Source organism: Emys orbicularis, chromosome 4, assembly GCF_028017835.1.
Source record: "Emys orbicularis isolate rEmyOrb1 chromosome 4, rEmyOrb1.hap1, whole genome shotgun sequence".
Classification (NCBI taxonomy): Eukaryota; Metazoa; Chordata; order Testudines; family Emydidae; genus Emys; species Emys orbicularis.
Window position 1 is genome coordinate 23,747,211 of NC_088686.1, and position 25,105 is coordinate 23,772,315.

At 40.2% G+C, this 25,105-nt stretch overlaps 1 protein-coding gene across 2 annotated transcripts in view; it reads right to left on the bottom strand.

Moving 5' to 3' along the window:
* The window catches only part of PPP2R5C (protein phosphatase 2 regulatory subunit B'gamma), a 183,277-nt gene that overhangs the window by 94,806 nt on the left and 63,366 nt on the right, over positions 1–25,105 (bottom strand). Inside the window, exon 1 of one of the 2 annotated variants that reach the window (XM_065402393.1) lies at positions 14,432–14,525. The exons of the other annotated variant lie outside the window; for it this stretch is intronic. Within the exon in view, the coding sequence (XP_065258465.1) occupies positions 14,432–14,525 (94 nt within the window). Of the gene's footprint in view, positions 1–14,431; positions 14,526–25,105 lie in introns of those variants that run through there. 2 annotated transcript variants of the gene reach the window in all.

The window sequence follows — 25,105 nt, forward strand, 5'->3', positions numbered from 1 at the left end:
GGAGGTTGATGTTTAGCTCTTGTCAGTACCAAGTACTCCCATGTCGGTGCCATCTTTCCGGAGATGGCATGGTCCGTATCTCTATCTCAAGATGGCGGTACCGCTGCCTCAGTTCCTGTGCCCATAGAGTATTTAGGTTTTCTCTGACTCTGTACCATAGTGCCCACACGGTTTCTGGGTATTTTGGTAGCTATCGTTTCTGGGTATCATGTTTGGTAGCTATCGGTACTAAGGTCACCAAACATGCCGGGAATCTCCTCTGGCAGGTTAAGGAACTGCACAGAAGGGCTGGTGGGTCTCTTTTTCTACTTAGACTTTCACAGGGAGCCCAAAGACTTTCTTTGCTTCACCTCCCCTGGAGGCCAAAGGCTGAGGTGATGTGTCTCGTGCCGGGGAGAATCAGGATGTAGAGCCACCTCCATGAGGAGTACTTTTAACCGGAGTTCCCGTTTTTTCGAGCCCTGGTCTTCAGCTGCTGGCAGAGAGCACCCTTCTGGGGAATGTGGGTTACCTGAGGCAACGGACGTCGCTGTCCATGACCAGTATGGCCTCCTTGCACGAGAGGCACCTTTTAAACACAGGGATGGGATGCCAGGCATACCCCTTACTGGGGTGGGGGCAATCCCCAGTGGGGGAAAAAAGGGGTAAAAGCCATCTATTACAATTCTTTTTCATTAAAAAAGTAGCCGAACAAGAACAAAACCTCATCATCTAACAAAATGTGAAAAACCCCACAAACTATTAAAGTAACGACTTTAAAAGAGGATCTAAAGTATTCGCAAACAGACTGCTAAATGCTCCATCTCTAGCCAGGGGCGGTTGAGAAAGAACTGAGGGTGGTACGCCTGCACAGCACTAATTAGCCTAGAGGCAGAACAAACACGTGCAGGCCAAAAACGGACACTGCTACTGAAAATCTCCAATCAGAAGCATGGGGACGCATAAACACCTACAGTGAAGTACCCATAGGGACACTACTTGAAGTAGCAGCAAAACTGCAATTGTGGTCAATGCTTACAATTCAATGTGCACACTGTGTCATAGCAAACGGATTAACGTACAGATGGCAACGACTGTGTATAATGCTATGCAAGCTTAAGAGAAAACTGTCAAAATGCACAGTGCCATCCAGAGTCAAATGCACAGTGTCATCTGAGGACCTGATTTGTCTGAAGGAATCAGATATGCTAGTTATTCATTGCTGTGGGTAAAATGTGCGCAGTAAGTTTTTTCCCTCCCTAATGCTTCTCACGCCCCACCAGAATACATTCTGTGCCCCCCCCAGGTGGGCCCACTCCCCCATCTGAGAACCTCTGCTATACAGCTCTTCTGGATGCTGTAAAATAATACAGTATGTCATTTAATTTAACTATAATAAATAATGTCATCATTGAGTAGCATCATTAGGTCATTAGCAGATGACCCAATACTCTTCAAATAAATCTTGTTGCAACTGGTCTTGACTTGGAAAGAGAGGACACTATGGATTAGAAACCAAGGATCCTGTTCTACTAAAGAAAAGCCATTCAGAAATTGCTTCAAAATGCAGTTCTGAATTACATCACATCCAAATGCAATTGTGTTATTTTAGGTTTAGTGTTTATTTTATGAACAAAAAACAAATTCATAGAAGTCAGTTCAAGTGAAATCACAACTATAGAAAAAATACAGATTTGTTGTTTTGATGTCAGATTTATTTTATAACCAAACATTTCCATCATCCCTCTTTGCTGACAATGAACCAGATTTCCTAAATCTTCTCCCTTCTTTTTTTTTTTGATAAGTAACTTTACTTTTCTCTGAGGATGGCGTGGGGGGTATGCATTTGGGGGGCAGGGGAGGAGAGACACACACTACACCGGATTTATAAATCTGTAGGAAGTAGCGTGTTCTAAGGAAGGACTTTCAGACAGTAAAGTTAACTCTTGGTTGAGATGTAAACAGAGGTCCTGACTACTTTGTCTCTTAAGATCTCAACCTAACTTACTATTAGTTCCTGCAAAATTCTAGCACTCATTTCAAGGGTCTTATCTAATTTATGGTAAAATTGTTAAGAAATGCCAGTGGGCTTTTGGGGCTTTAATTACTTATGAGGGACAGATTTCTCAGCAACTCTTTCCTTCACTTTTTGGTATCAGCCAGCCTCATTCTCTTTCCCTAAATGATTAGCTGCCAAGCTGTCTCCTGTATGCTCCATAAGAAATCCACTTCCCAATACGCTGCACCATCCTTCCCATTGTCAGTTTAAGCAACACCTTCCTCTGATCCACATGGCTGTTGAATTTGGGGGACTCTATGGGATACGAAAACGGAGAAGAGAGAGACTCAAGCAGCTCAGCTACCAGACTGTTGTATCAGTCTTCTGGGGAGGAACAAGAAATGCTGTTTTAATCAGGGGTAGGTCAGTTCTCTGCTCAGCAGCCACTGCTGCTAGTGTCAGACGTTAGCAACTATTACTAGCAATTCCCTCCTGAGAAAAAGTCTCACGTCGTTGCATCGAGGAAAAATTTGGCTCAGATACAGTAAAAAGCCAATTATGCATATTTTCGGAACACGACATTTGCAGAATATCCATTTTCTGTATATTTTAGACATATTCATACTTAGACACATAGCTGTGCATTCTGTCAAGAGTACAATAAATGCTAAGAATTTTCCATTTAATTCATGTAACAATGCTCTGTAGTGACCAGAGAATGATTTATTTATTTTTGCCAATCTCCCTGTAGCAGAGCTTGACTCACTGGTGCAGCACCTCCTCCTAGCCATCCTGGGAATTAGCTCTCCAGCATACGGAGCACCACCTCCTGGCCGGTGTCTCGCCTGCTGCTGGCCCCCGTGTCCTTCCTGGACCCCGGTGCCCCTTTACCATGAGGTGCTGCCCCCTGGCAGTGCCCCCACACTCTGGGTCTCCCCTCCCAGGGGAACCCCCAACCCTCTATCCCCACCTTGCCTCAGTGGCTACTGCCAGTCATCATCTAGCCCCTGCTCACTGGGGCAGACTGCACTCTGTAAACCTCTCATCACTGATGAGGGGGGTTTTGACCTGCTGCCTTTGCCTGCAGCCCAGTACCTCTCATTAGGCCTTGAACAAGGCCTGCAGCCTGGGGAATTGCCAAGCTGGAGCTCCCCAGCTCCTCTTGCCTTTCCCCAGAACTTCTCTACCTCTGGAACCCTGCTCTTTGGCAGCTAGGTCCTTCTCTCTCCACCGCTAGAGAGAGACTCCTTCAGCTCCTGGCCCCCAACCCTCTTATCAGGGCCAGCTGGGCCCTAATTGAGCTAGCCACAGCTGTGGCTGCTTCCCCAATCAGACTAGCTTGGCTGCTTTTACTCCTTTTCTCCAGGAGCGGGGAAGCTGCCCCACTACACTCCCCAATACTTTATCATATTCCATTTACCTTAAAAAGACAGGAAAAACTTATACCTGAAATGAGAAGGAAGCTGTGGCCTTTTGTCTCAGGTAGGAATTCTAATAAGAGGAACAGAGTCCCAAACGAAAGTGTTGCTTAGCTGCCAAAAGCAGGTTCTAGTATTGCTAGAGATGCTTTGAACTAAGATAGTGCTACTCATTCACACTGGAAAAAAGGCGGACAGGTCCATCATGTAACTGATTTAAATCATAACACCCAACTGCCCCGCTCCCTATCCACACACTCCCCCGCCACCTGACAGGCACTCACCGGCAGCGGCGGGAAGCAGAGCAGCCCGGCCCCAGCCCGCTCCACTCTGCCAGCTCCCAGCCGCAGCGCTCCGCTTCCCACCGCTGATGAGTACGGGGAGGTTGGGGAAAAGACGCCCCCCATACTCACCTGCAGCGGGAAGCGGAGTGCCGCGGCTGGGAGCTGGCAGAGTGGAGCGGGCTGGGGCCAGGCTGCTCCGCTTCCGCCGCTGCCGGTGAGTGCGGGGAGGTTGGGGAAAGGACGCCCCCCATACTCACCTGCGGTGGGAAGCAGAGTGCCGCGGCCCCAGCCCACTCCGCTTTCCTTGCCCCGGCCCCAGCCATGTCGCTGGTGTGTGTGTGTGTGGGGGGGGGGGGGGGGGGAGAGAGAAGGTCCCGCACTCACCGGCAGCAGCGGAAGCGGAGCAGCCCGGCCCCAGCCTGCTCCACTCCGCCAGCTCCCAGCCGTGGCGCTCCACTTCCCGCCGCAGGTGAGTATGGAGGGGCGTCCTTTCCTCAACCTCCCCGCATTCACCGGCGGCGGGAAGCAGAGCGCCGCGGCTGGGAGCTGACGCGCTGATCCGCCGGAGTGCTGCTTTACCGCGTTGTATGCGAATCCGTGTTATATCGGGTCGCATTATATCGGGGTAGAGATGTAATAGTATTTATCCCTTAAATTATGATACAAAAGAATCTGGCATTGCAAGTCCTATGTTTATTAGGGATGAAAACAACATCAAACAGTTCTAACTTTCCATTAGAAGAGAAAGCAGGAAGTTGGAAGCCCTGTAAATAATTCATTGAAAAAATGGTAATCCAAAATGTTAGATTTCTCTTGTGCACAAGATTCCAGAGTCTAAGATGTCTTGTATAGAAGATTATTTGAAGGGAAAAGTATGAATCAGTGCAGTAAACTGCTCCTGTGATAGTTTGGGGAAAAGAATCTAGGGTTCATGCTGGTTAGACTAAATTTCTAAAATACTTTTCAAAGAAAGAAAGATTTACTATATCTGAAACAGTAGATAAGACAACATTTCCTTATTATGTTTAAAGGATTTCAAGCTTAGATCTCCTGATCAGTATGGCCTGAAGGAGCAGAGGACACTTTTAAAGCATCATCAGCATTATTAAAAACCAAAAGCATCACAGGCATGGAGTACTGTGTCCAGTTTTGGGCCCCACACTACAAGAAGGATGTGGAAAAATTGGAAAGAGTCCAGCGGAGGGCAACAAAAATGATTAGGGGGCTGGAACACATGACTTATGACGAGAGGCTGAGGGAACTGGGATTGTTTAGTCTGCAGAAGAGAAGAATGAGGGGGGATTTGATAGCTGCTTTCAACTACATGAAAGGGGGTTCCAAAGAGGATGGATCTAGACTGTTCTCAGTGGTAGCAGATGACAGAACAAGGAGTAATGGTCTCAAGTTGCAGTGGGGGAGGTTTAGGTTGGATATTAGGGAAAACTTTTTCACTAGGAGGGTGGTGAAGCACTGGAATGGGTTACCTAGGGAGGTGGTGGAATCTCCTTCCTTAGAGGTTTTTAAGGTCAGGCTTGACAAAGTCCTGGCTGGGATGATTTAGTTGGGAATTGGTCCTGATTTGAGCAGGGGATTGGACTAGATGACTTCCTGAGGTTCCTTCCAACCCTGATATTCTATGATTCTATGATATTTTGGACGTCTTTTAAGAATACACAGTAGATGGCTCGATAGAAAAGTGCAAATTAAAAACCTTCTACCATAAAACTACTCAATGAAAAATGCTTCACTGAAGTTGACATCTGCAACAGCAGCTGTACAGGAGCCTAAAATTAAATTATAAATCAGGTTTTTATCTGGCTTTTATACCAATTTAGGTGTCGGAAATCTTCATTCACTATTTAATATGGATTAAACCCAATGTTTAATCCATAAAACTCAGGTAGTTCCATCAGTAAAGAAAATGGTTTATATCTCCAGTGCCAAAAGAATTGAAGCCTAGCGCAAAACTGTTGCTTTTCAACCGTATTGTGGACTTCACGAACAGAGTCAGAAATTCTGATTTAAATTAACAATTTTGTTTCAAATGAAATTTGCAAATTGTACTAAGAGATGTTTCCTGTAGTTTGAACTTTCATAACACTGCACTGATCAAAATGGATACAGATTTGTTTTAATCACTATCCACACATCTAAAGTGTGAGTTATTTAGGTTTCTTCATAATTCATAATGTCTGCCTGAACTAATACTTTTCTAACTTTAGGGAGAGAGGGGCATAAGTAAACACTGAATGATCATATAAAAGTTTCTGAAACATTAGCTCTTAAATTTTGTACCTTTAAGACCCCCTCAATGTAGTATTAAACTTTATTTATGTTCAAGGCTTTTAGTACTGTGTGGTAATTAGTATTCAGGACAGAGAATACATTTTTATTTAAAAAATCTTGCAAATAAAAAACTGAAATGGGAATTAAGCAGCTGCCCTAAGAAAACCAAAAATAAAAATAAAAAACAGTGACCAAAGAGTTAAAATGTGCACATCTCTGGATTTTATCTTGTTACATCACCTTTTCCCCCCTCATCATGAGGAAGGATTTGCTGCTCTGTATAAAAAAAAGTCATAATGATGAAGACTATATGGTTTAAAATACAGAGTTTCGACAAGGAGCACTGCATTTGGTAGCCTATGGAGAGAACTAGCTACTTATGCTGCAGATGAAATCAATAAAGAGCTTTGAAGAGGGTCAGAAATGAAAAACATTATCAGAAAACGGATAACACTATAGTCTAATCATAAACAAGACAAATGTCACTACCAACTATTGTGAAAAAATATTTTTCTGACACCAGAATAAATGTCAAAGAATAAACATTCACACTAACAGATCACAGGTTTCATTCAAGGAAATTAAAATAAATAATAAGAGGGGGTTTAATTATATAAATAACAAGAGAATGAGGAAGGATGAGGTTGGACTGCTCTGCAGCATGGATGGGAAGATTAAAGATCCTCTAGGTATGGCCCTAAACTAAATGAACACTTTGCCTCTGTTTTCAATAAGTATGCTAATATCGAACATGTGCAGGAAGGCAGGATGGTGGACGGAAGTGAGTGCACAGAAAAGAAAATTACCACATCTGAAGTTGAAGAAAAACTTAAGAGTTTAATGTTCTCAATTTAGGGGGACTGGATAATTTCCATCCCAGAATACTGAAAGAACTGGCACATGAGATTGCTAGCCTGGAGGCACAGATTTCCAATAAATCTACACATTTGGGGTGGTACCATCTGATTGAAGAATAGCTAATGTCTTACCTATATTTAAGAAAGGGGGAAAAAAGTGATCCAGACAACTACAGACACATCAATCTGACCTCATTAGCATACAAGGCTTTTGAACAAATTTTCAAACAACAACAGTTAAATTCATGGAGGTAAACAGAAAAGGGGATGCAGTGCAACATGCGATTACCAAAAGTAGATTATGCCAGACTAATCTGATATCCGTCTTTGAGGACATAATTTAAATTTTAGATAAGGGAAATTCAGTAGATCTAATACACTTGGACTTCAAGTAAAGCATCTAACATGGCCCCACATGGGAAACTGTTAGTTAAATAAGAGACGATCAGGATCAGTACAAGAATTGTAAGCTGCTTAAGGAACTGGCTGAAGAGGAAAAGGCAACAGGCTGTGCTGAAAGATGAACTATCAGATTGGAGAGAGGTTGCTAGTGGAGTTCATCAGGAATTGATCTTGGGACCAATGTTATTTAATATTTTTATTAATGACCTTCGCACAAAAAGTAGGCACGTGCTAAAGAAGTTTGCTGATGATACAAAGTTGGTAGGCATTTTCAACAGAGAGGAGTACTGGAATATTATATAGAAAGATCGGGATAATCTTGAAGACTGGAGTAACAGAAATGGGATGGAAGTGTAATAGTACAAAGTACAAGATCATGCACTTATGGTCTAGTGAGAATTTCTTATAAACGGGGACTCACTAGTTGGAAGAGATAGAGAAGGAGAGCGACTTGGGTGTGTTGGTAGATCAGAGGATTACTATAAGCCACCAATGTGATTCCAGCTGAGAAAAAGGCAAAGGCAAATGCAATCCTAGGAAGCATCAGGCAAGGCATTTCCAGTAGAGAGAGAGGCATTAATGCCATAGTATAAGGCACTGGAAAGACCTCATCTGGAATACAGTGTACAACTCTGATCACACACAAAAATTATTTGCAATATGGTAAGCTAATATGAGTAAACCAGTAACTTTCAGTGATCATTTCCCTTCAATGCCAAAAAGAAAAACTCTATATCTCTTGATTTCAGACCAAACTTAAGTAATATTTTCTAGAAAAAAACCACACCTAAAACTCCAAATAGCAATGCTTTAGAAATAACTTGCAATTTCAAAACAGCAGACAATAATTCTGATTTGACTGCATGGAGTCTCACATTGTGGCAGGAAGTAAAAGTAGGAAAAAGATTCACTTTACACTTCAATGCATGAGAAAAGCAAAAAAAACCTACAAGCAGTGTGCAAATTCCTGGATATTGTTCTCTCGGGTAACACTTTCTTTAAACCAAAAATTGGCTGCTTTTCTGGATACTTTTTCCAAGAAGTAGTCCCCCATTCACCATATTAAAAATTCAATTGCTCTATCTTCAACAGTAATACCCAAGCATATTCTGTGCTCCTAATTTATATGCATTATTTAACGCCTTCCTTAGACACATATTTGCAGTGGTTTTAACCGCAGACCAGTGCACTGCAGCCATTAATCTGCTTCATTACATTCTAACTAGGTGGTAGTTTCATGTAAATAAGTAGTAAAGAAATTGGTTAACAGTTAATGCAAAAGACATCACCGCATTAAATGCGCACATAGGCACTGAATACCTGCCTTAATTTAAATATCCTGCCTTGGTACCTGCAGGAAAAAAGAAAGGTCAGTTTATAGTAAGAGCGCTACATTTTGAAAATGACCTTCAGAAACATGAACAGACATTTTTTTAATCAGTTGATGGTGAGGTCAGGGCACCCTTTGGTCTTGCATGCAATTAAGAGATTTGTTTTTCTGCGTGGAGAACTAGAACCATACTACTTTTTAAATTTGGCTCTTGATTTTCTGTTATTCTCATTCGACGAAGTGTGAAGAGTGTTTCCTTTATCCATACTCTGTGTCAATTAAGATAGTAGCCTCCACGTTCTTTAACAAGTTTTGTTAAATAAAAATGTGCCTCTTTTGAAGTGTCAATTTGTTTTAAGAATAAGTATGCTTATTCAGGAATTTTTGAACAATGGTGAAGCTTTCTTTTAAGGAATTAGTTACATATACTAAGATTGAAAGATTAATTGGCTATCATCTAATGCATTTATTGCATAGGATACTTCCTATGTTTGTTCACTGTCAAAGGGACCCAAGAGTGTGATCTTTTAGCATTCTATAGTAACAGCAATATGAAAGTATACAAGTAAATGTATTATATATTACATCTAGAAAGCATTTGTTTGCCTTAAGATCTTTCAGTAGTTATGGAGATTGAATAACCTTCCACCTCAAGGTCAGTAGTTCAAAGACAGCCCAAGTTTAGAGACCACCATATGACAAATGTTTGGTGCCGTATCTCAACTGAACTCTTTGTTTGTACATACACCTCATACAATGGGGCCCTGATCTTGATTGGGTCCCCTGGGAGCTATCAAAATGCAAACAGTCCAAATGTTCATGGACACATACTTACATCACAAAGACACCATTACATCTGGCATTCTTGTTGGCATTCTGTAGAAATGCCAAGCAATAAGCAGGCATAGAGTATGATCCTCACTTACAAATCATAGATTAGGGTTGGAAGAGACCTCAGGAGGTCATCTAGTCTAATCCCCTGCTCAAAGCAGGACCAACACCAACTAAATCATCCCAGCCAAGGCTTTGTCAAGCCGGGCCTTAAAAACCTCTAAGGATGGAGATTCCACCACCTCTCTAGGTAACCCATTCCAGTGCTTCACCACCCTCCTAGTGAAATAATGTTTCCTAATATCCAACCTAGACCTCACTCACTGCAACTTGAGACCATTACTTCTTGTTCTGTCATCTGCCACCACTGAGAACAGCCTAGCTCCATCCTCTATGGAACCCCCCTTCAGGTAGTTGAAGGCTACTATCAAATCCCCTCTCACTCTTCTCTTCTGCAGACTAAATAACCCCAGTTCCCTCAGCCTCTACTCGTAAGTCATGTGCCCCAGCCCCCTAATCATTTGCGTTGCCCTCTGCTGGACGCTCTCCAATTTGTCCACATCCCTTCTGTAGTGGGGGACCAAAACTGGATGCAATACTCCAGGTGTGGCCTCACCAGTGTCGAATAGAGGGGACCTCCAAGTCAGAGGTGAGACATAATGGCAGGTCAATGCAGAAGAGGAAAAATTGGCACTGCTATTGGCTATACTGTGCCTCTTCTGCAGAAAGAGGACTTCCAATATATGTCAATACAGCATCTGTCACAAAACCTAAATTAACTTAAGAGAAAAAATCCTTCACCAAATCTTTCAGAACTTGCTGCTGCTTCTGGGGGTGGGGAGTCAAACTTTGAGAACACAGAGTACTTTAGCTGGTTCAAAATGGAAATTCTAGTGGGCTGGTGAAGGGCGGGGGGAAACCTGCAAGAACAGTCAAATTGAACACACTTCACATATAACTTTCAGGATCTCACAAAACTTCGGCTTGAAATAAATTGTGAAAAGACAATCAATCGTGTGTAGTATGAATTGCAGCCATTAAGAATTCAGGCCAATAAAGCAGTGTCTATACTAACTGGTTTGGCGGTTTGGGGGGGAATCTTTCCCACTGTTGTTTTTCCACCAGTGCACCTCAGAGCAGATCTAGATAACATGGTGGTAAAAATGACTGTGCCCCCAGTTTATACTAGCACTGTCTCTTGTGTTACCATTTGTGAAGCTACACTAGTCGCAATGCAATGGTGGGAGATTTCTCCAGAATTGCTAGTGCAGAGAAGGATGGATGGATACATCTACAGTGGAAATATTTGTAAGCATTCTTCCTGTATCAGTGGAAGCTGATAGGCTGTTGTCCACACTAAAAAACAGAATCCATATTTCTCCAAAAATGCCTGCATTCTGTCTATACTACAGCTATCATTTTCTGTATCTGTGCAGAAAAGTGCTTACAAGCTTTCCTAGTACAGACATGACTTTACTAAAGCGAGACTTCTGTTTGCAGTGGGGAGGGGGAGAGAATGAGAACTCATCTTCCTAGTTTTCATAACTCTTGTTTAAGCTATTTATAGAAAATATCTGCAGTTAGCATTAGTAGATCTCTTTTCTCCTCTAAGGTGGAAATTTAAAAAAAAAGTAAAAAATGGAAGTGCATTTTTATCTTTAAATATTTTCCACAAGCATGTTTAGCAAATACTCCCTATATGAGTTTTATGAAAATATAAATTAATGTGCACAAACACACACTATACTGTTTTTATTTAAGATAAATACCTATTATCATAGCTTAAAATATTTACCGGATAATGGGTAGTCAAAAGCAACCTGCTAGAGTGTGTCAAACATTTTCTGAAAATAAGTTTTCTGGCAGAAAACAATGATTTGATTAAATCAAAACATTTTATAGGAACATATTGATTCTACCTAACTTTGACAAAATCATCAAAACATTTTTTATAAAGTCAAAGCACTTTTGTTTGGACTTTTGTATTATTTATGCTATAAAATATAGTATACAGTTTATATTATGCAATTTATATAATGAATTATAATAAAGTCAAAACAAGGCACTTCACTTAAGGCTGTTCTGTGGGAAATTTTGTTCAAAGGGACATTTCAGAATTTCATTCCAATTTGGGAAAATAAGCAATTTTGGAAGTGTTGAAATTTCCTATAGAACAGAAATTCCAAGTTTAAATCAGCTCTAGCAGATGCCAAAAATAACTCACCAGCAAAATCAATGGGCATCCTAGCAAAAAGCCCAGCCCTTGCCCCTACCTCTTCCCCTCCAAACCTGACAGAGTATACTGGGATTTCAAACAGGGTTCTCCTTTGACTCTGCTTGGGACTCCCTCTTATGTTTAGCTAGGAAAAAAACTAAAAAACTGAAGCCACAGAATCCACCACAAAACACTCCCTTTGCTGCAGAATTCTGTACTAGTGTCTATGATTTCACTTTAAAAAAAATATTTAAAATATCCTTTACAGTTGCAAAGAAAACATCCCCATCACAAGCCAAACTTAATCCAGTGCAATGTCATCTCATCTCTGCAACAGAGTATCTTCTAGAACAGATGCTTCAGAGGGCATGAACAGAACAATGCAATTATCAAGTGATCCATCCCCTCATGTCCATTCCCAGCTCCTAGCAGTCAGAGATTTAGGGACACCTAGAGCATGGGGTAGCGTCCCTGACCATCTTGGCTAATATCCATTGTGAAAATTGACCATTTATTCTTGTTTGTTTCCTATCTTTTAACCAGCTACTGATCCATGAGAGGACCTTCCCTCTTATCTCATGACTACTTACTTTGCTTAAGAGCCTTTGACGAAGTCCCAAACCGAAGGCTTTCTGAAAGTCCAAGTACACTATATCAATAGGATTAGTCCTTGTACACATGCTTGTTGACACCCCCAAAGAATTCTAACAGATTGCTGAGGCATGATCTCCCTTTAAAAAAGCCATGCTGACTCTTCCCCAACATATCATGTTCATCTGATAATTCTGTTCTGTTATCATTTCAATCAATTTGCCTGGTACTGAAGTTAGGCTTACTGGCCTGTCATTGCTAGGATCTCACCTCTGGAGCCTTTTTAAAAAATTCATCTTAAGTTTTGTAAGCTTCAGTGAACCAAAAAATTCAGCACATTTTGTTGGAGAAATTAGGGGAACTTGACAGAGTACTTTTTTTGGGGTAGGGTGGGGAGAGGAGTAGAGAAGGTCTGCTTTCAGTCACTTTGGCTTGTATTCCTTTGATTATGGGCAGAGTCCCTGCTCTCACTCAATGGATAAAACGTCTTGTAGGGCAGTGGTTCTCAACCTTACAGACTCCTGTACCCCTTTCAGGAGTCTGATTTGTCTTGAGTATCCCCCAAGTTTCACCTCACTTAAAAACTGCTTGCTTACAAAATCAGACATAAAAAAGTTTCACAGCACACTATTACTGAAAACTTCCTTACTTCTCATTTTTACCATATAATTATAAAATAAATCAATTGGAATATAAAGACTATTTAAATTTCAGTGTATAGTATATAAAGCAGTATACATAAGTCATTGTATGAAATTTTAGTTTGTATTGACTTCGCTAGTGCTTTTTCTGTAACCTGTTGTAAAACTAAGCAAATATCTAGATCAGTTGATGTACCCCCAGAAGTCCTCTGAGTACCCCCCAAGATATGTGTATCCCTGGTTGAGAACCAGTGTTGTAGAGCACTCCGCAACCCACAAGCCAATATTATGGTCTCTTGGAATACATCCAAATCCCTCTTCAAGCAGCTGGGTGATACTAACCTTTTAAAAGGTATCACAAGGAATTATAATTTTGCTCTAGTAGAGATCAGATTCTACTGTTTAAATCAGGGATCCAGGCTTTCCAGCAGGAATTCTTTGGCCGTTATAGCAAAATGTTTTCAATACAGGAAATCTATGTACAGTATGCATCTGAACAATTTAGCTTATACCACAAAAAGCTGAAAAGACTAGTTGATGCAATACAATTTCAGCTCTAAAAAGCAACAGAGGGTCCTGTGACACAGGACCCTCTGTTGCTTTTTACAGATTCAGACTAACACGGCTACCCCTCTGATACTTAATTTCAGCTCTGTTTCTTTGATAAAGGTTGAACGCAGTTGTTCAAGTTGTCATCACCACATCCAATAAATGTTTTGGACTCAAGAAAAGAGTTATAAAAACAAATTAAATGAAAGAGAATGGACATTAAAAAACAAACATTTTTAACCTGCTAAGGTATTTTACTGCTTTTAAAAACCAGAAATATAGCAATGCCAGGCATTAGTAATTGCAAGATATACTATGTATTTTTTCCCTACCTAAACACCATACCTAATTTTGTTTCAGATTTAGAAACTTGGTAAAAAATGTAAATTTACAATACATTCCTATTCTATGAATCCCAGACTATATACTCAACAACTAAAAAATATTTAATATTCAAATTACAAACGCCAATTTTCACAAAACTTGTTTGTTAAAGTAAAACAACAACAACAAAACCACACACACTTCTAGGAAGTGATTTTTGAATAAATACTAGATATTTTCATTATAATTCTGGGTATTTTTCCAGTGGACTTCCTAGTTCAGTTACTATCTGTAGTGATTTTAGAGGCATTTTAGTTTGTTCACACAGAAAAAGCATTGCAGCACTCTGAAAACTTACATTATGCTACACAAACTGTGTACCGATAACTTAGCTCTGCCCTGCCCCCAACCCAATACCTTTCTGGGGTAGTGACTTCACATCCTTTGACATCAGCAAAGCTAGAAAGGGGGATGGGAGAGTCACAGTAGAAAGCAGCAAAACCTGCTTTTAACTATACAAGCGATGCTTCTCTGAATTTTTAAATTCTCCAAATAGCATTTAATATAAAACTGATTTCCATATTCCACAATTATACTGAGTCTGCATCAAAACAGAATAGATTCTACTACAAAGGACTTCCTGCTTTCCTTATCTGAAAATCACAATAGCCATTTATTAGCTAGCCACACACAGTTTCAATTCACTGAAACACACAATAACTCACCTCTAATATGTAAAAGGGCCACGGGCTGAAACGGCCCATTGGAATTGGCTGCATCAACCACCATCCTGCTGCCAGCTTTATTACATGTCAACATCTAGGCTTCAGCAGGAAAGGCAATGTACTCCTTAAGGCAAGAAACCAGCCTCCATTTTAGTTTAAAAAAAAGACAAACTGAAGCTCTCTGCAGCTGGAGGGAACTGGCTAGTTAGTGATGTAAGCAGTCAGGAGAAATCTGATTGGCTAATAGCAGCAACTTAAAATGACACTAAAAAGCTGCAAATCAAAAAAGGCTTCTGTGTGGCTGTCACTGCATTAAGCTTGTACATTTTTATGCTTTCTCTTGTGCCTCCATTCATCAGTAATTTTAAACAGAGCCCTTTTCTCAGCACACTCTCATGAGCTAAACCTGCAGAGTAAACAAACTTATCTTGACAAAGGAGCTTGAACAAATTACTGAAAACTTTCACCCATGATGATTTTACTGTTGGCACTTAGAGCTTTGCGTATAATGTGTACAACATGCGGTATACATGTATAAGGTGCTAGGCATGGTACATGTACTTGTGCTGAAAATGCAAAAGTTTAGACATTTTCTCCTAAAAACAATTGCCACTGAATCTCAAAATAAAAGTTCTCATTAATACTCATATCATATTAATAGCGTGATTCAATCAGCAGTTGATTTCATTGCATAGTAAGAGCAATATCTTTTTACAATGTTAATTTTCAAATGCCATATATCTCACATTTTTAAGTACACGTACTTTACTGTATTACTGTAATTAAATCTAGCATGAAACATTAAATTTCAATGCTGTACCTCCTAATTATTTATACCAAATAAATCAATACATACCAAATAAATTAATAACTTTAGTAAGCAGTTAGGTAGACACTTTACGGAAAACTTTGTAAAGTTTTCTGTTAAGATAAAATTCTTCTTTTATACCTCATTCCTCCTCCTTATATCCTTATTAAGATGAAAGATAGGCATCTTAAAATTTAATCTAAAATATAACCTGTGGTAAAAACAAGATTTTATAAAAACTCAACATTATTTCACTTTTCAAAATTCCAATAACCATGTTTGTTTAAAAATACTGAAATCCAAACATTGCACTACTAAGAACCTGAAAACCGTATTGTGTATAAACAAGTGAAACTTAAAATTGACTGTCCAAGCTAAGAAAAAAAATTATAGTAACAAGTAGAATGAATTTTTAAGCTTTTCACTTTTATTAAAATCATAGAAACAGAACTGGAAGAGACCTCAATAGGTCGTCTAACCTAGTGCCTTGCACTGAGTCAGAATTTAGTACATCTAGACCATCCCTGGCAGGTGTTTGTCTAACCTGTTCTTAAAAACCTCCAATGACAACCTCCCTAGGTAATATGTTCCAGTGCTTAAGAACACTTACAGTTAGGAAGTTTTTCCTAACGTCTAACCTAGATCTCCCTTGCTGTAATTTAAGCCCATTAAAACGTATTGTTAGTGATATACAGTAGGTAAACATTTCTTTACAACATAAGAATTAACTTGACAGTACCCCTTAAAAGCAAATATTTGAAAGATCATTTCTCCTTATTGCTTCTTACTCCTCCCACACATAGGGATGGCATACAGAAAACTAAATGCATTATGCTGCTTATATTTGCCCCTAAAAATGCTCTCTAGTATAATGCAAATATTTAAGGTCTAGCAGCACCAGCCTAAACTATCAACATATGTCTAGAAAAGGGGTATGTCAGAGAGGAGAAAAAAGGACTGTATTTTTTATGTAACAGGTGGTGATTGGAACTCAAGTTCCCTATTCTTCCAAATTAATTGAAACCCTAGAAAACATTTTAAAGATATTTTCCTTGTTTCTCAGAATTCATGAAAGCAATTTGTGCATATTTTAGTTAAAATGAGTTTTTACTCCCAACAAAACAAACACCATACCAAAGGGCTGAGCCTGTAACAAAACTAGATTTAAAAACAAAAATAGAAATTAAAATGACAACTCTGCCTAATGACTGGACTATAATCACCTGACAACTGATGTACTCTCTCTATACAGTACTGTCAGTGAACTCTAAGTTGTAAACTCTTTGGGGAAGGGCTGTTCTAGGTCCTGTACAACACCATGCATGCTGTCTGCACTCAAAACAAAATACCACAACCACCAGGTCTTGGTGGAACAAAGGAGGAGAAATTTTGTGACAAATTAGTTTCACTATTTTCACAAGTTTTTTTTTGACAGCAGAATTCTGTAAATAAGTCCTGCTTTTTCATTTATCCAAAGTGAAATTTAGTTGTTTTGTAATATGCAAAGACATATTACTAAAGCCAATTTTAACTTTAAAGCAATGCAGTTTCATTGGTTCCGACTAAGGCTGTCAATTAATCACAGTTAACTCAAGCAATTAACTCAACACAAATTAACGCGATTAAAAAATTAATCGTGATTAATCACAGTTTTAATCGCACTGTTAAACAATAATAGAATACCAATTTCAATTTATTATAAATATTTTGGATGTTTTTCTACATTTGCAAATATATTGATTTCAGTTACAACACAGAATACAAAGTGTACAGTGCTCACTTTAAAAAGAATCAAAAATAATATATAGTGCAAATATTTGTAAACAAAAGAAATAGTATTTTTCAATTTACCTCATACAAACTGTATGTAATCTCTTTATCATGAAAGTGCAACTTACAAATGAAGAATTTTTTTTTTTTAAAACATAACTGCACTGAAAACCTAAACAATGTAAAACTTCTGATCCTTTAAATCCACTCAGTCCTACTTCTTGTTCAGCCAATCGCTAAGCCAACAAGTTTATTTACATTTACGGAAGATAACGCTGCCCATTTACAATGTCACCTGAAAGAAAGAACATGCTTTGACTTGTAGGTTACACTATTTTTTTACAGTGCAAATATTTGTAATAAAAAATAATAGTATGAAGTGAGCATTGTACACTTTGTATTCTGTGTTATAACTGAAAATGTAGAAAAACATCAAAATATTTACAATAAATTTAAATTGGCATTCTATTATTATTTTAACAGTGTGATTAAAAAGGAGATTAATCACGACTATTTTTTTAATCTCACAATTAATGGTGATTTTTTAAAAATAATTTGACAGCCCTAGTTCCGACACCTCTCCTCAATGTACTCACTTTCTTTAGCTTCCCCCCACCCCCACCCTATGAATGCTACATCAATGTAAGAGAATTCACATTTTATCTCTTTGTTCAGGCATACCAGCCTCAGTACTCTTTACAAAGATTAATAGGCAAAAGCACTGCTAGTGCATCACCATGGAAGTTAAGTAGTGCGCCAGGGGCACAATAAAGCAGTCAAGTGAGGACCAGAGCTGCAGTTACAAATAGGTTGCACATTTAATATGGGGCAGTCTTGTTTTTGCAATCACAGCCGTACTAGTATGCCCGACTTGGGGCATCAAAGGTTTGGAACATCCAACAGCCGAAGAGGAGCGTTTACCGTTAGGTCGTGTCATAAGCAGGTGAAACAGCAATCGATATGAAAGCTACATGTGGTATCTCATCACTTTGCATTAGGGCTCCACAAGACCAACGGCTAAGCCCGATTAAAGCCATCACTAGAGAGCTGGTTAAAATAATAATGAATCATATTTACACTCACTTTGATCTTTAGAGAACATACTTTGAGTGACATGTGGAATCTAGATTTTTTGACTGACTATCTCGGTCAAACAAATTCTAGTGTTTTATAACAGCCTCACTGAAAAACAGGAAAACACCAGTGCCTGTGTAGCTTCACTCATGGTTTGAGCCACACAAAAAAATCATTTGCAACCAAAGGACAAAATATCTTTACTAAAGCTAAGTTAGTTTAAACAACTTCATTTGGAAAGAAAATCAAGAACGTAGTAATTCTCTTCAAGACCTTAATTTTGGGAGGGGAAAAATATTAGGGTTGGTTTAAAAGGAGGAAAGATATGGGACTGAGGAGAGAAAGGATATTCTAAAGAGCAATTTATAAAATAAAAGCCAGAAATAAGAAATGTAGAAAATACTGGGAGAGGTAGAAGACATATACCATCAAAAATCAATAACTAATTAAATAAAACTCAATGTGTGGGAAGACAATAATTCCCTAGGTTGATAAAATAACACTTGAAAGAAATAGGAGTACCTTGGCCTAAAAAAAGGAGGAAAAGCACTGAGGAGGAGGAGAAGTCCTCAACAATTGAAATCCACTTGAAGTTTGTGCAAATTAACAAAAACAAAGAGGCAGCTTTGTTATAAAACAGGTGAATATATTTTTAAGTTATGATTCCTGAAATTGGGCTCTTTCAAAAGAATGAATATGGTGCAATATGGGAAGTCTCCAGTCTCTGGGGCTTTTCTGTAAACTCTTCTACCAGAAATCTGATTTCCACCATCACCTCTAATTTCAGTCAGGGGAAGGGGGTCTTTAAAAAAAAAAAAAAAAAGTCTAAGTCTTTCACTGAAAAAGGGGATGTTTCAGACAGATAATTTACTTATTCATACAAGTGGATCTGTTAACTAGAGGCATAACAAGAGTAATGTGTCTCCTGAATCAGGCGAAACTTCTGCAAAATCCCTTAATTGCTGGCAAACATCATTAAAAGGCTTATCTTAGGATCAAGCATATTTACCTAAAATACAAATTAAATGGTATGATTGAGAGATTCCAAAAAAAGAGCAAAAGAGAGGTGTCTGTGTAATGTTGGGAGAAGGAAATTAATGACCAGGATGAGATTATTTGATATGCCTCAAAACATTTAGAGTCCCCATGCCCTCAAACAAATCAAAAATAAGTCGTCTGCACTTTAGTACAATATATTTCATACTGAAACCAGGGAAGAAGGAGAGAGTCAAGATCAGTGGTCCCCAAACTTTTGCTGTCACCCCTCCCTCCCCCGTTACCCGTAATGGAACCTGTCCGTTCCCCCTGCAAGAAGTGTGGTTGGGAGCTGTGGCCAGGAGCGGGGCCGGAGCTGCAGCTGAGAGCCAGGGCCGGGAGCGGGGCCACAATCAGGGACGGGAACTGCAGATAGAAGCGGAGCTGTGGCCCAAGCTGCGGCTGGGTGGCATTCCCTCCCCACCCCTCATGGTGGCTGGCCCAGGCCTTGAAATGCCCCCCTAGAGGGGCATGGCCCACAGTTTGGGGACCACTGGTAGACAATAGGGAGGGAGAGGGGAAGTTTAGGAAGTGCCTGCACACCACATAAGGCAGCAAGGGGCCACACAGATCAACCATCTCTGAGCATCATACCTGGTGATAAAAGAGGTGGAATGTTCCTGGTCCCAGAGGTTAACAGTAACTCTTCAAAACCAAGAAAAAAATGTAACGACTACCCAACCCTTCTCCCCATCCATCCTCAACCCCTGGTGCAGCTCTCCCTTCAGTTGCTCTATTTGAAGCAGGGTACATGTCCCAAACTCTAATTTATCCTTTCACCACAGAGGTCCAATATGAAAGATCAAATATTAGAAGACGTTATTTTAGTTCACTCATACAAACTGTCCATAAACAATAATCGTGTTTATTTGACTACTTGAGTTTTCTTAGGGAACGTCTACACTACCTGCTGGATCAGGGAGAGGGATAGCTCAGTGGGTTTGAGCATTGGCCTGCTAAACCCAGGGTTGTGAGCTCAATCCTTGAGGGGGCCACTTAGGGATCTGGGGCAAAAATCAGTACTTAGTCCTGCTAGTGAAGGCAGGGGGCTGGACTCGATGACCTTTCAAGGTCCCTTCCAGTTCTAGGAGATAGGATATCTCCATTAATTTAATTATTTATTTTATCCCCAATCGCTCTGCCGTCGACTCCTGTACTCCACCGCGGTGAGAGGCGGAAGCAGAGTTGATGGGGGAGTGGTGGCAGTCGACCCCGCACCGTGAGGACGCGAGGTAAGTCGACCTAAGATACGTTGACTTCAGCTACGCTATTCTCATCACTGAAGTTGCGTATCTTAGGTCGATCCCCCCCTCCCCCGTGTAGACCAGGCCTTTGTGTTTATGTGTTAAGTTAAAGTTAAAAAAATAAATAAAAAGGTCAAAAATCGAGACAGTATCAATTTTAAGTTTCAACTCTCTTTTGAATTTACATCCACTAAGATTGAAATTTGATTTGAATGGGTTCAAACCAATAACCAAACCATTATTTATTTATTTAGGTGGTCTGAACTGGAACTGAACCTGAACACAACTGAACCCCAACCAAAATAAATACTGGTTCAACTCCCTGAGCCCAAACTCCTCCTGCTGTATGAAGAAAACAGAAGAACCTTAAACACCCTTTTGACTTGAAGAACAGCGTCTACTACCCCTAGTTTCAGGAAGTGCAAAATTCCTTCTAAAAAAGTTTGGCACTTGCCATCTCCTGAAGAAGGGATGTGGGAGAGTCTGAAGCTCCATGTCATATTTCTTCTGCACTCCCCTGCTATATCAACATGTTGATGTTGAATGTAGCCATATATGTGCCCACCTACTTCTGGGCAGGACACTCATTACAGTCACACTGATTGCTTAGGCTGGAAGGAGGGATTAGAGCCATTTTGTGCTCTGGGCACTTTCCACTTAGTGCTCCTTGACAAAGATTTTAACACAGAATAAGATAAGTCATATCTCTTGCAACTTTATTGTGACCGAATATGAGGGGAACCTTTGTCTGTGTATGTGGCCGTGAACTCCTCCATGATAATGCCAGGTCCAACCAGATTAGCGGTAACTAGAGGGCTCTGGGAGCTAGGATTAAGAAGTCAGAAGCACAGGTGGTGTTCTCATCTATCCTCCCCATTGAGAGTAAGGGCCCAGGCAGGAACACGTGCATCCTGAAGATGAATGCATGGATGGTAACGATGGGAGAGCTTTGACTTCTTTGACCATGGGATGCTATTCCTTTGACTTCTTTGATCATGGTCTGCTGGGAAGAGATGGGGTCCACCTGACCAAGAAGGGAAAGAGCATCTTTGCACAGTGAATCAGCGGGGGAATCTGATCAACATTTTAGATGTCTGTACATATATGTGAGGAGAATGGGGAATAAACAGGAAGTGCAAATATTAGTACATAAGCTAAATTATGACTTAATTGGCATCATGGAGACTTGGTGGGATAAGTCTCATGACTGGAATATTGGTATAGAGGAATACATCTTGTTCAGAAAGGACAGGCAGGGAAAAAAGGAAGAAGGGGTTGCTTTATACATAGATATATGCATTTGTTCTGAGATACAGAAGGAGGTGGGGAGGCAGACCAGTTAGTCTCAAGGTAAAAATAAAAGGATTAAAAAATAAGGGTGATGTCACAATTGGGGGTCTACTATAGAGCACCAAATCAGGAAGAGGTGGAGGATGAGGCATTTCTAAAAACAAACAACAAATATCCAAAACACAGGACCTGGTAGTAATGGGGAATTTTAACTACCCAGACATCTGTTGGGAAAGTAATCCAACAAACCACAGAATTTCCAATAAGTTCTTGGAATGTATCAGGGACAACTTTTTGTTCCAGAAAGTGAAGGAAGTAAGCAGGAGGGGGAGCCCATTTTAAACTTGATTCTGACCAACAGGGAGGAATTGGTAGCAAATCTGAAGGTGAAAGACAATTTGTGTGAAAGTGATCGTGAAATGATAGATTTCATAATTCTAAGGAAAGGAAGGAGTGAGAGCAGCAGAATAAGGACAATGGACTTCAAAAAGGCAGACTTTAACAAACTCAGAAAACTGGTAGGTAAGGTCCCATGGGAAGAAAATCTAAGATAAAAAGGAGCTCGGGAGAGCTGGCAGTTTCTCAAGGAGACTGTATTAAAGGCACAATTGCAAACTATTCTGATGCAAAGGAAAGATAGGAAGAATAGTAAGAGGCCAATATGGCTCCATCAGGACCTCTTTAGTGACCTGAAAATCAAAAAGGATTCCTACAAAAAAGTGGAAACATGGTCAAATTGCTAAGGAGTACCAGAGAACAGCACAAGTATGTAGGAACAAAATCAGAAAGGTTAAGGCACAAAATGAGTTACAAAAGGCAAAAGACATCGAAAGCAATAAAAAGTTCTTAAAATACATTGGGCGCAAAAGAAAGATGAAGAAAAGTGTAGGTCTTCTACATAGCGGGGAAGGAGAACTAATAACTGATGACATCAGAAAGATGAGTTGCTTAATGCCTATTTTGCTTCAGTCTTCACTAAGAAGGTTAAAGAACACCAGATACTTAATACAATTAATATTAACAACCAGGGGAAGGAATGCAAGCCAAAATAGGGAAATAACAGATTAACGAATATTTAGATAAGTTAGGTGTATTCAAGTCATCAAGGGCCTGATTTAATTCGTCCTACGGTACATAAGGAACTAGCTGAAGCAATCTTGGAGAACTCGTGGAGGATGGGAGAGGTCCCAGAAGAGTGGGGAAGGGAAAACATAGTACCTATCTTTAAAAAGGGGAACAAGGAGGAATTATAGACCAGTCAGCCTAACTTCTAAACCTGGAAAGATACTGGAAAAAATTATTAAACAATCAATTTGTAAGCACCTGGAGGATAACAGGGCTATAAGGAATAGTCAAGCATGGATTTTTCAAAAACAAATCATGCCAAACCAACTTAATTTCCTTCTTTGATAGGGTTACTGACCTGGTGGGGTGGGGGAAGCAGTAGACATGATATACTTTCATTTTAGTAAGATTTTTGCTACAGTTCCTCATGACATTCTTATAAGTAAACAAGGGAAATGTGGTCTCCATGAAATTACTATAAAGTGGTTACATAACTGGTTGAAAAACTGTACTCAAAGAGTAGTTATCAATGGTATGCTGTCAAATTAGGAGGGCATATCTAGTGAGGCCCCGCAAGGGTCAGTCCTGGGCCTGGTACTACTCAATATCTTCATTAATGATTTGGATAATGGAGTAGAACTGTGGCTTTCAACCTTTCCAGACTATTGTATTCTTTTCCGGAGTCTGATTTGTCTGCATACCCCAAGTTTCACCTCACTTAAAAACTACTTGCTTACAAAATCAGACATAAAAATACAAAAAAGTGTCACAGCACACTATTACTGAAATATTGCTTCCTTTCTCATTTACACCATATAATTATAAAATAAATCAACTGGAGTACAAATTTTGTACTTAAATTTCAGTGAATAATATATAGCACACTATAAACAAGTCATTGTCTGTATGAAATTTTAGTTTGTACTAACTTTGCTGGTGACTTTGTACTGACTTTGTTACGTAGCCTGTTGTAAAACTAGGCAAATATCTAGATGAGCTGATGTATCCCCTGGAAGACCTGTGCATACCCCAAGGGTACACATACCCCTGGATGAGAACCACTCAGACTCATAGATTTTAAGGTCAGAAGGGACCATTGTGGTCATCTAGTCTGACCTCCCGCATGATGCAGGCCACAAAAGCTGACCCACCCACTTTCCCTTAACTCAGCTGTTGAAGTCTCCAGATCGTGATTTAAAGACTTCAAGTCGCAGAGAATCCTCCAGCTTGCGACCCCTGCCCTATGCTGCGGAGGAAGGCGAAAAACCTCCAGGGCCTCTGCCAATCTACCCTGGAGGAAAATTCCTTCCCGACCCCAAATATGGCGATCAGTAGAACCCCGAGCATACAGGCAAGAATCTCCAGCCGGACCCTCATTTTACCAGCGATGGCACCTTATTGCCTAATTGACTAAAATCACGTTATCCCATCAAACCATTCCCTCCATGAACTTATCTAGCCTAATCTTGAAGCCAGGGAGGTCTTTCGCCCCCACCGTTTCCCTCGGAAGGCTGTTCCAAAATTTCACCCCTCTGACGGTTAGAAACCTTCATCTAATTTCAAGCCTAAACTTCCCCACGGCCAGTTTATATCCATTCGTTCTCGTGTCCACATTAGTACTGAGCTGAAATAATTCCTCTCCCTCCTTGGTATTTATCCCTTTGATATATTTAAAGAGAGCAATCATATCCCCCCTCAGCCTTCTTTTGGTTAGGCTAAACAAACCGAGCTCCTCGAGTCTCCTTTCATAGGAAAGGTTTTCCATTCCTCGGATCATCCTAGTGGCCCTTCTCTGTACCCGTTCCAGTTTGAGTTCGTCCTTTTTAAACATAGGAGACCAGAACTGCACACAGTACTCCAAATGAGGTCTCACCAGCGCCTTGTATAACGGAAGCAGCACCTCCTTGTCCCTACTAGAAATACCTCGCCTAACGCATCCCAAGATGGCATTAGCTTTTTTCACAGCCACGTCACATTGCCGACTCATAGTCATCCTGCGATCAACCAGGACTCCGAGGTCCTTCTCCTCCTCCGTCACTTCCAACCTATGCGTCCCCAGCTTATAACTAAAATTCTTGTTAGTCATCCCTAAATGCATCACCTTACACTTCTCACTATTAAATCTCATCCTATTATTACTACTCCAATTTACAAGGTCATCCAAGTCTCCCTGCAGAATATCCCGATCCTTCTCCGAATTGGCAATACCTCCCAACTTTGTGTCATCCGCAAACTTTATCAACCCACTCCTACATTCGGTTCCGAGGTCAGTAATGAATAGATTAAATAAAATCGGACCCAAAACCGAACCTTGAGGAACCCCACTGGTGACCTCCCTCCAACCTGACAGTTCACCTTTCAGTACTACCCGCTGCAGTCTCCCCTTTA